At 54.4% G+C, this 11460-nt stretch overlaps 1 protein-coding gene across 4 annotated transcripts in view; it reads left to right on the forward strand.

Annotated features, from left to right (window-relative positions):
* The window catches only part of ITM2C (integral membrane protein 2C), an 11969-nt gene extending 725 nt beyond the window's left edge, over positions 1–11244 (forward strand). For 2 of the 4 annotated variants that reach the window (XM_006866731.1, XM_006866732.1), the window contains exons 2-6: positions 6344–6484; positions 8218–8406; positions 10251–10361; positions 10608–10758; positions 11153–11244. In XM_006866731.1, coding sequence (XP_006866793.1) covers positions 6344–6484; positions 8218–8406; positions 10251–10361; positions 10608–10758; positions 11153–11244 — 684 coding nt within the window. The remainder of the gene's footprint in view (positions 1–6343; positions 6485–8217; positions 8407–10250; positions 10362–10607; positions 10759–11152) is intronic. The other 2 variants (XM_006866733.1, XM_006866734.1) reach the window with 2 other exon arrangements.
* The last annotated feature ends 216 nt before the right edge of the window (positions 11245–11460 follow it).

Here is an 11460-nt window from a genome sequence, read left to right on the forward strand (position 1 = left end):
GCGCCCCTCCCTCTTCCACCCGCTGTGCCGTCAACCTCTGCGGACCCCCCACCGGTGTCCTTTTCGGGGTGGGCTTTGTGGGGGAGGCCCAGCCCTAGTCCCCCACCCAACCCCTCCGCCCGGGGGTGGGGACAGGGGGAAGGCCATGGAAATGAGCTGCGTGGGCTGTACCCCGGAGGGTGCAGGACTTGAGGAGGGAGCCTGGCCCCACCAGCCTTTAGGTATTCTTTCAAAAGCGTCTCTTGGCCCGCTATCCCTGGCGATCTTGGGGTGCCCCGAGCCCCATCTCCCCAGTCAAGGCAGGACTTGGAAAAGTCTTTGTCCACTTTCCCCCGCCTTTCCAAGACCAGCTTCTGAGGAGTGTTCCGCGGAGCTTCGCCCCCTCCCCCAAGTGATGTGGCTCAGACTCCGCCTGGTGCGGGTATTACTGGACTGCGCGCTGCCTTCCAGGGCCTGGAGGCGGGGGCGCTGGAGAGACGGTGTCCCAGCAAAGAATTCCAGGGTCTCGGCCGGCCGAGCTCACCTCCACTTTTGTGGTCACTGCAGTAAGGGACTGCCCACAGCTACAAGAACGCACCCATCATCACCAGGCTGGGAGGATGCACCCCGCCTGTGTAGCTCCACCTGTATCTGCTGTTAGAAGGGGAGGGCTTTGTTCCGTTTTGAAGACCTGTTCCACAGCAAACCTCTTGCCTGTCTTTACAGATGGTGGGGAGGGGGTGCTGGCAGAGAGCATGGTTTCGGCCCCCACTTTCTTCCAGCTGCTTCTCCAGCTGAGCCCAGCCGAGTCCTGGAGCCCAGAACCCCTGGGCCAGACAGAGAGTAGTAGGATTTAGAGAGGAACAGGGAGAGGACGCCATCAGAAGGTCCTTGAAATTTTGCAGGCGTGGTATATTCTCAGCATAGCAGCCTGTTGGGTGTCAGGTGGTGGCAGTAACTGACTTGGCTCCCTCTTTCCTGGTACCCCAGCAGGAATGGAAACATCAACATGTTTCTGTGAACTGTTTGGGATGGCCAGGAACCTGCTCAGCTGGGCAGGGAGCAGCCAGGAGCTGTCCAATTGGGGCACCTGTCAGCCCCAGTGCTGGTTGGTGAACCCCATGGTGTGTGTGTGTGTGTGTGTGAGGGGTCAGTATTGCTTGTTGTCTGTTGGAGCCTTGGTAAGGCAGTGGACTTCTGGGAGCCCACGGGCACATGTCCTCATTGTCTAGAGCTGCCGTCCCCTCTGCTGTTTCCTTAGCGGGTCATCTCCCAGAACTAGCTCAAGCCAGAGCATCAGCCATGAGTGCGGCCAGCAGGGAGGTCTTTATTGAAGCACTGAGTTCAGATTCTGCCCCATTTGATGGGATACAGTGGTCTCCAGTTGCCTGGCTTCCCCACATGGTACTCTGGCTCCAGTTATGGCATGCTGATGGGGATGGGGGCTGGAAAGTGGGTGGAAGGGAACCCAGTCCACAGTGCTCATTAGCCAGGTGCCCTGCCACACACACACAGGCAAAGGTGGGTGCATACAGATACTTGGGCCTGGTGCTTCAAGACACAGTTAAATAGAGTCCTTTCCTGGCCTCTGGAATTTTCTCCCTGGCATTTGCCTTAGATTCAGGGCCCCTGCCTCCCCTCCCCCACCACACACATACCTGGGGTCAGGTTACACCTTCCCTGAGTGTCCTGGCTCCAGCTCTTTTTTGGGAGCTGGGGCTTCAGGAACATTGTTGCTCGCTCCCCACCCCTCAGGGCTAGAGTGGGACGACTTTGGTTTTTAGGTGGCTCTACTCTGGGTCCTTCTAGGAGTAGGGGCTTTTCAGGGTTTTCTCTTCTTTGCCTCTGTCTTCCCAGTATGCTTCAGGACTGTCTGTACCAGAGCAGGGAGCAGGAGTGTCTCTTAGGGGAAGAAATGTTTTCTCATAAACTCCCCAAAGCGAAGCTCTCCACCTCTTCCCCCTGTCCCCTTCTGGAATCTTTTCCAGCATCGACTTTACCTTTGAGTCCTTCCTGAGCCTTTGTTCTCTGGAAGAGAAGAGAGAATCTGCCACCCAGCCAAGACAGCTGCAGGCCCAAGCTGTCCTCACAAAGCTGCATGCTGTGTGGACACTGGGCCAGCCGAGGGCCAGCACACTTCCTGCACTGGTGGGGGTCGAAGTGCAGATCCCACTATGGCCAACCCATGACCCATGTCAGAGGTTGCCTGGGGAATGTCTGGGATCTGGAACAAAGCACACTGGCCTGCAGTCCTCTGCCCCTCTCCTAGCCCTCTGTCCATCTGTCCCACGCTCCCACCACTGTGCCCGTTGTGCAGGGGCCTGGCAGACAGAGATGCTGAGGACCACAGTGACAGTGATGCCGACACCGACACCAGTCCCCAGCCAGCCGGGGCTCCTCTAGGGTTTCTGCAACTGGAGTGTAGCCCAGAAGTTCTCTCCTGAGCCCTGGGGTCTGCTAGTTCATGCTGGAGCTGGCAGCTTCCTGGACAGTGTGTACCCTGACTTTACTAACGCACGTCATGAGCTCAGAGCTGGGGGCCCTGAGGTCCAGACGCTTTTTGCACTGAAAGCCAAGTTGCCTTGGAAACAGTGTGCCACCATTTCCTCTAACTAAAGCCCCTCAAAGGCCTGGCGGAGTCCTGGGGTGGCACTGTGGGTTAATGTGCCAGACTGCAAAGCTGTTTGAACTGCAAGGTCAGCGGTTCAAGCTCACTAGCTGCTCCTTGGAAACCCTATACAGGGTTGCTATGGGTCGGAATCGACTTGACGGCACTTAACAACAACAACAAATGCCTGCCAGTAGTGCTGCTTCCTGGTGGCCCAGGTGTCCTGGAACTCCACAGGGAAGCAGCAGGCCTGACCCACTTTCCTCAGGAGTCGGTCAGGCTGACTGGACACCTCAGGATGGGTGAACATAAAGACACTGAGGTGTGCAGGCTGCATTGTGCCAGGGTCGGGTTGCGGGGGGGAGGAGGGAGGCGGATCCAGCACATAAGCCCTGGTGTTGGTTATATGCTGCTGGGCCCTTATAGACAAAGGTGGGGGTGGAGTGGGACTCCGGGCTCTAGGTCAAAATCAGAGACCCCGCAGTTTCCCTGTACCCTCTGGGCTTGCCTGCCCTCGCTCTGCTTTTCAGCCTTGAATCTTCTAGCTAACATGGTATTAACAGGGCAAGGGGGTCATATATTGGACATGACATTGAGTCTGTCACCAAAAGTCTAGGTGATGTGGGGGTCCCCCACCTTCACAGGGCACATCCAGGGGCTCTTGCCTGCCACACTTGACCACCCTTCACTGGTCCCTCAAGCCCTACCTCTTCCCCCAAGATGCCTCCCACTAGCTGTCCTCTACTTTTTTCTCCCAGTTCCTCCCCCAGCTCTCTAGAGATCCTGCGTCCAGCAAGAGGAAATGGAGCAGAAACGGAGAGGTAGTTGTGAAGCTAGAGGTCTCACGTGGTCCCAAAGGTCTCGACTGGGTTTTGAAGTATGTCTCACCTGGTCTGTGAAGCAGGCCTTCAGGGGCTCACTTTGCAGCCCACTTACTTCTTCCTCAGCTCGCAGCTCTGGTTTTCCAGGAGCTGGGCTGATAAACATCTGCTATATTTATCTAGCACTTTATCCTTTACAAAGGGCTTCTGGGTTCCTTGTCTCTTTTAACCCCAACAAAAGCCCTGTAAAAAAGCATCAGCCCAACTTCTCTAGGAGAAGCCCCGGAGGGGAGGTTAAAATTCTCCCAGGTTGGATCTAGGCCCTGGCCCTTCTCAGCACTGGATTCCTGGAGCCACCACCACCCTGACCCCTCAGTAAAATTCCTGCTGGAGACCTGAGGCCAGGCTCCCTGGTGGAGGTGACTTTTCCTGAGGCACTGGTTCCCCACATTAACAGGACCTGGGATGGCTTGTTCTGTGTAGACCACCCTGTCCCTGAAGACCTTGTAGGTCACTGCCATGTATCAGTGCGGCCAGTGTCTGGGGGGCAGCCAGCCTAGGATGCTGAGCTGACCCCCATGTGATTGAGGGGAAAGATCCCGCCTGCAGAGGCTCAGACAGTGAGAGCAGAGGTAGACGGAGGCTTTTACAGATCTCTCTGAGGGGAGAAGGAGGGTTGCAGATGGCCAAAGTCACTGCCTCTCAGCCTGCTGGGTTACACCCGCTCACACCTTCAGTGACATTCTGAACACAGCAGTTGGAGTCCAGTGGATTTGTGTTTCCCAGCAGCTTCTGTGCCTGCGGACCTGAGCCAGAGTCCCCTGACTCCACAAGTTTCCCAGGATCCCTTTGTGCCCGCTGCCCCAAGTGTTGATGGTGTGCTCCCTCCCAAAAACGTCGCTTCTCACAGCCTGCTTCCAGCTGAGGCCTGGCCAGGGCTGCTGCTGTCCCTCTCTGGGCCCTGTACTCAGTAGGACTGAAGGTCCAGTGCTGCCCAACCAAAGACAAACTCTTGGAGCCACTGTCCCCAAAAGCCAGCCTCCTATATGTCCCATCATGACCTCCACGACTCCACTGCCCCCATCCCTATCCGTACTGTACACTGAGCATTAGGGTATAACTGTCAACACCCCGTGTTCAGTATTCAGTATCTTCTCTGTCTCCCTACTGCTCTGAGTGGTGGCTCCCAGGCCTGCCCAGTGCATTCCAGTCCTTACAGATGCTGAGGTCTGGAGCAATCTCAGCTGGTATCTGTTGTTGGGTATCATCGAGTCAGCCCTAACTCAGTGACCCCAGATATAATGGAGAGGAAGACTGAGTGTTTCCTCACAATCATCCTGTTTGAACACATTGTTGTGCTGGGCTAGGGGTGGGGGACTGTCTTCCTCTTTGTCAATAACCCTCTCCTTTACCTGCTCCAGGCACTGGTCCCTTCGATAACATGCCAAAGTACAAGAGACAGAGTCTCACCATCCTCGCTTCTAAAGAGCATGCTGGCTGTAATCCTTACAAGACACACTAGTTCAATCTTTTGGCAGTACACGGACTATTTAATAGTCTTCGCCAACACCATAATTCAAAGGCACCAATTCTTCAGTCTTTCTTATTCAGTTTCCAGTTCTCCCATGAATACGAGGCAATTGAAAACCCCATGCTTGGTCAGGAGCGTCTTAGTCCTCAAAGTGACATCTTTAATCTTTAGCATTTTTTGCAGCAGCAGCAAACATAACCATTGCAATATATTTGATTTCTTGACTGCTGCTTCTATGAGTGTTGAGTGTGTATCCAAGTAAAATGAAGTCTTGGACAACTTCAGGACTTTCTCTGTTTATATTGACCCAGCTGTGCGGATTTCTGTTTTCTTTACATTGAGGTGTAATCCAAACGGAAAGCTGTGGTCTTTGGCCTTAAGCAAGCAAGGTTATATCATCTGCATATCGCAGGTTGTTCATCAGCCTGTCTCCGAGCTGGATGCCACTTTTTCTTCATATACTCCAGCTTCTTGGATTATTTGCTCAACATACAGAGCTCTGGTAGCGTAGTGGTTACGAATCGGGCTGTGAACCTTAAGGTCAGCGGTTCGAAACTACCAGCTGCTCCGCGGGAGAAAGATGAGGCTTTCTACTCCCGTAAAGATTTACACCCTTGGAAACCCTGTACAGGGTCGCTATGGGTCGGACCCGACTCGATGGCACTTAACAACAACAACAACAACAGAATATCCGGACTTGCCCCCATTTTATGTTTGAAAGAAGCTTTCTGCGACTTAGGAAAAGCTGGCATAATAAGGAGACTGCTGTTAAGCGCTGTCACGTTGGTTCCAGCTCTTAATGACGCTACGTAGGTGTCCGAGGTGCAGCTTGGTGGGTTTGAACTGCCAACTTTGTGATTCGAAATCCAATGCTGATCCTACAGGGCCACACCAGGAGTCCAGGAGATTGATGTTATTATTAAATGCATCGACTCATAGAGACCCTATATAGGGATTCTGAGTAGCTGCTGGTGAGCTTGAACTGCCAACCTTACTGTTCAAACCAACTTTGCAGTCCAGTGCATTAACCCACTGTGCCACACCAGGACTTCAGAAGACTGATGTTGTGAAGTGTCGTCGAGTCGGTTCTGACCCACAGGGACCCTGTATAGGGTTTTTGAGGAGCAGCTGGTGAGCTTGAACCGCCGACATTGCAGTTCAAATGGCTTTGCAGTCTGGCGCATTAACCCACAGCGCCACACCAGGACTCCAGGAGATAACACAGGTTTAACTGGAAAATTCAGCTTAATCCCAGCTGATTACTTTGTGTGGCATTAGGTGGGTCTCAATTTTTCTTTCAAAGGAGGAATCTGGGGAAACTCAGATGGCCGCCTTTACTTGCTACAGTCATGTACTGTGGTTCCATTCTCTTTGGGCCTGGCTGACCCTGTACTGTATCCACAGGAGGAGCGGCCGCCCCAGCCCCGCTACAAGAAGGGCGGCTCCGTGGGCAGCGTGTGCTACCTGTCGATGGGCATGGTCGTACTGCTCACAGGCCTGGTGTTTGCCTCTGTCTACATCTACAGATACTTCTTCCTGGCCCAGGTGAGGGCTCTGCGGGTGGGTGGCCAGCACCTGTGAGCCAGGTTGGGGAGGTGGGGGGGTTGTCCTGGGTGTGGAGCAGTGAAGTGCTCCTTGGGTGAGTAAGTACCCAGGCAAGCCCCAGAGACCAGCTTCTCTCTGGGAGCCCTCTCAGCCCCAAGTCCTTGGGCGCCCAGCCTTTGCCTCAGAAGATGGGGAGCTCAGGTGAGTGGAGACAAACTGGACATGCCATCACCCCATTTCTACAGATAAAACGGAGATACACAGGTGCCCTCCCAGGGGCCCACAGTCATGGGGAAGAGCCAGAGTTCGAGTGGGCCGTGTGGCTGGGCCCCAGCACCTAGAAACTCAGAACAGGAAAAGGAGAAGCTGCTGTCACCAGCCCCGCCCCGCCCACCAGTCCCATCTTGAGTAGACAGGTGGCGGGTAGCTGCCAGAGAAGAGATCCCTCCGCCTCCGGTGAGGAGTGGAGGTGAACGGGAGAGGATGCCTCCTCTCCACCTGATCCTCTGCTCACAGCAAGGCTGGGGCAGGAAATGTGGTGAAAGAACTAGTCTGATTGCCAGGAGCAGCCACTGTGGTCTCCAAACGGAAGGAAGGTAGCTAAAAATTACTTAAAGGAGTCAACTGGAACTCCAACAGCCTTCATTGCCAAGATTAGGACTCGCGAGTGATGATGCGGCTGGGCATTGCCAGCCACCGGTGGCCTATTCCTACCCTCAAGCTTTAGGGCCCTAACTTTGTTGTCCCGGGTTTTTCCAGACTGGAAATTCCTGGAGCATTTGTTATTTCACGGGACTTTCTTGAAACCTCTCTTCCTCCTTTGTTCTTTCTCCCCAACCTCAGCCTACTTTGCTTCTCCTGTTTAAGATGGGACAACCACAGGACCCACAGTGGCTCTTCCTGGTTTCCCAAGCTCCCACCCCTCAGAGCAGCTCTGGCCTGGGGCCGGTCCTGCAGTACCACTGCACCTGGTTCTCCTGGTACCCTCAGGAACCACCCTCCAGAGAGCTGACACTGAGAAAGGAAAGGGAATTCTGCTCGTCACAGGCCAGTCTTGTCCTGAGCATGAATCCATCTAGAGGACTCCCGGGAGCATCAGCGTGGGCAGGCTGGGTGATTAACCCAGCATCATCACATCCCATCTGTCTCACGCAAGGTGACTGGATGGTGGTCAGATGGGGCAGCGGACACAGTGTTTGTCTAGGTGTCATGTGGTTCAGGGGTCCAGGAAAAGTGCAGGGACAGAGTGAATCTGGACCTTTTCAGCTCCTACGTCTCTAGGGTTCCTAGGCAGCAGGAAGGCAGGGGGACGCCCCCTGGTGGCGGGAGGCCTCCCTGCAGGGCTTTAGCCAGCCTGTTAAAGTGGTCAGCCTGCCAACACCTGCTGTTTCCTCCCCACTGTCTGGAGGGAACGGGACACACCCCATTCCTCAGTCATGCAGGCTGGAAGGAACCTTTGAGATCATCGTCTTGCTTTCCTCATGGGGAAACTGAGGCCCAGCAAGGTCATTCACCAAGGAACTGGCAGACCTGTCCCTCTCTGTCTCCCAAGTTGTGAAATGGCTTCCTTGTTCACAGCCCAGCTCATTTCTCTACCTGCCCTGACCTGACTCCTCCCATGAGTCTCAAGTTTACGCATCTGTGAAATGGGTTTATCGTTCTCACTCTCCTGACTTCTGGATGGCAGTAGAGGTACTGAGAGTGCCCTGTGCCTCTGTCTCCCCACTGCGCAGCTGGCCCGGGATAACTTCTTCCACTGCGGTGTGTTCTACGAGGACCCTCTGTCGGCTCAGATGCCCGCTCGGATGGAGCTGGAGGAAGACGTGAAGATCTACCTGGAGGAGAACTACGAGCGCATCAACGTCCCTGTGCCCCAGTTCGGGGGCGGCGACCCAGCGGACATCATCCACGACTTCCAAAGGGTGAGGCCAGTCATGGGTGGTGGGGAGTCGGGATACCAGAGCCACCGTCCACTGTGTGCCTACTGCGTCTCTGCGTCAGGGTCAGCTGGGTGTGGAGAGTGTCCCTGGTTGTTGAGGATACTGCTCTGATGGTGCATAACACAGTCACTATTGAGTCTGAATTTCTGAATCAAAAAGGGTTGAATTTTCTCCTCAGCCACCTGGCAGCTTCAGACACTGGGATAGGCAAAGGTTTTCTGGGTCTGCTTTCACATTTTATTGAAGCGTAGTCAACACACCATTCAGTGCACTTAACTAAAGGTACAGCCGACTGGGTTTTTACATAGGTCCGTCCACATTCACAGCTGCATTCACTTACGAACTGAAAAGCTAGCAGTGTGAACTCACTCAGTGGCAATATGGCAGAAATGTCTGGTGACCTTCCATAAAGATTGTTGTTGTTACGCACCATGCCGTCAGTTCCAACTCACAGCAACCCTGTATGGAGTTTCCGAGGAGCAGCTGGTGAGGTTAAACCACCAACCTTGTGATTCAAACAGACCTTGCAGCCCAGTGCTTACCCTCCAGCACCAAGATTATAGCCAAGAAGAAGCTATGGACAGTTCTACTCAGTCACGTGGGATCACTGAGTGGACATCAATTCTACAGAAATAAGTTTGGCTTTTTTTTTTTCTTTTTAAATACATTAATGTTACCCAGGTGAAGTTCTAGAATGCTGACAGCTCTCCAGAAGATTCCCTCATGCCCCTCCCCAGCCAGCACCCACCCAGTGGTAAACAGCCCTCTCACTTCTGCTGTTCCAGGCCCCTGGAATGTAGGCACCCGGTTCACTCTCCCCAGCCCTAGCCCCCCGAAGCCTCATGCTGTCCCTGCAGCAGAAATCCACAGAGGGCCTGGGGTGACACATCTCACTGAGGGGTCAGGTTTTTCCGAGAGGCCGCTAGACTTCACAGGCTTGGTGGGGTGCATAGCTGGGACACTAAAGAATTCCCCAGAACCCAACTTGGCAGGTAGATCTCATTTGATTGTGCTTCATAGGTGCTGCATTTCTTAGAAATTGCAGTTTGGTGGCCACCCTGGACCCAGTAAGTCTGTTGGTGCCATTTTTCCAGCCAGCTGTGCTCATGTCGTGTCTCTGCCACATTTTGGGAATTCTCACACTATTTCACTTTTACTGTAACACTCTGCACACTTAATGTGGCGCTGTAGGTTAATGTGCTGGACTGCAACGTTGGTTTGAACCACAAGGTCGGCAGTTCAAGCTCACCAGCTCCTCCTCGGAACCCTATACAGGGTGGCAACCAATTTGATGGCACCTAAGAGCTCTGGTAGCGTAGTGGTTACGAATCGGGCTGCAAACCTTAAGGTCAGCGGTTCGAAACTACCAGTCGCTCCGCGGGAGAAAGATGAGGCTTTCTACTCCCGTAAAGATTTACACCCTCGGAAACCCTGTACAGGGTCGCTATGGGTCGGAACTGACTCGACGGCACTAAACAACAACAAGAGCAACAACAACATGTACACTTACTAGATTACAGTCTAGTGTCAAGTTTTATGTGCACTTCCGACCCAAAAAGTGTGTGATTCACTTTGTTTCTATATTCACTTGTTTGAGGTGGGCCTGTGAGAAGAATCTGTAAGACAGTTGTTGGTTTTCATGTTACTGGCACCTCTTGCAAACTAGCTAGGGGAGGAGCTAGAAAGGGTGGAGTTTGCTCAGGTGTTGAGGAGTCTGGGTGCATCTCACCCAGAAGACCCCGGCCAGGGATGGTATGTTGGCCGGGGCCTCTCTGGGTCAGACTCTGGCCTGCGAGTGTGACCGCCACCTGGCCCTTGTCCTACAGGGCCTGACCGCATACCACGACATCTCACTGGACAAGTGTTACGTCATCGAGCTCAACACCACCATCGTGCTGCCCCCTCGAAACTTCTGGGAGCTGCTCATGAACGTGAAGGTGGGCTGGGACTCAGAGGGCCAGACCTGGGGTATGCATAGGACGTTCCTGTGGAGCCCCAGCACATTGCTGACACCTGGACCAGACCTGCAGCCCGGCTGCAACCCACAGCAGTGCAGGCTCGAGCCCAATTGGAGCTGGCTCCTGGGGGCTCTAGGTGGGGGCTGGGCTGGCAGTGGGCGGATCTCAGCTGGGGACTGCAGGCGGGGAGACTACAGGTGCTGAGCGGTGCCTCTCCCTTTGCAGAGAGGGACCTACCTGCCTCAGACGTACATCATCCAGGAGGAAATGGTGGTCACAGAGCACGTCAACGACAAGGAGGCGCTGGGCTCCTTCATCTACCACCTGTGCAGTGGGAAGGACACCTACCGGCTGCGACGTCGCGCCACTCAGAGACGTGAGTCACACCCCACCCTGAGCTTTCCCTGGGCAGCGCCTCTCAACCCAGAGACCCCCAACACTAGCTGTTACCCCTTCTACAAGTGAGGAAACTGAGGCACACCCTAAGGTCCTGGGTGGTGCCAAAGGTTAACACAGCCAGCTGCTAAGCGAAAGGTTGGAGGTTGGAGTTCATTCAGAGGTGCCTCAGAAGAAAAACCTGGAGATCTACGTCAGAGCAATCAGCCACTGAAAACCCCATGATCACAGTTCTACTCTGACACATTCAGGGTCTCTCAGTGGGAGGTGGCCAAGCCACGTGGGTCTCACGGGTGCCTGAGTTCCCAGCCTTCTCTGCAAAACTTCCTGGGCCCAACCCTGTGTCTCACACGGATTTCTCTGTACCCACCCAGGGATCACCAAGCGAGGAGCCAAGAACTGCAGCGCCATCCGCCACTTCGAGAACACCTTCGTGGTGGAGACGCGTATCTGCGGGGTGGTGTGATGCTGCCCTCCCAGCCCCACCCACCCCTGTCCTCTTTCTTTAGCCCTCTCTCCGACCACCTCCTCTCCTCTTGCTTAGCTTGTATCCTGGACACCTTTCTTTAGATGTGACGTGTCTTGACATTGCTTTTTGACTCTGCCCCACCTTCCCGTACCAGCGCGTGCCACCTCTGCTGACCTCTAGGTGTGGGGAGGGAGGGCAGGTGAGGATATTGGG

Source organism: Chrysochloris asiatica, unplaced genomic scaffold, assembly GCF_000296735.1.
Source record: "Chrysochloris asiatica unplaced genomic scaffold, ChrAsi1.0 scaffold00096, whole genome shotgun sequence".
NCBI classification, from domain to species: domain Eukaryota; kingdom Metazoa; phylum Chordata; class Mammalia; order Afrosoricida; family Chrysochloridae; genus Chrysochloris; species Chrysochloris asiatica.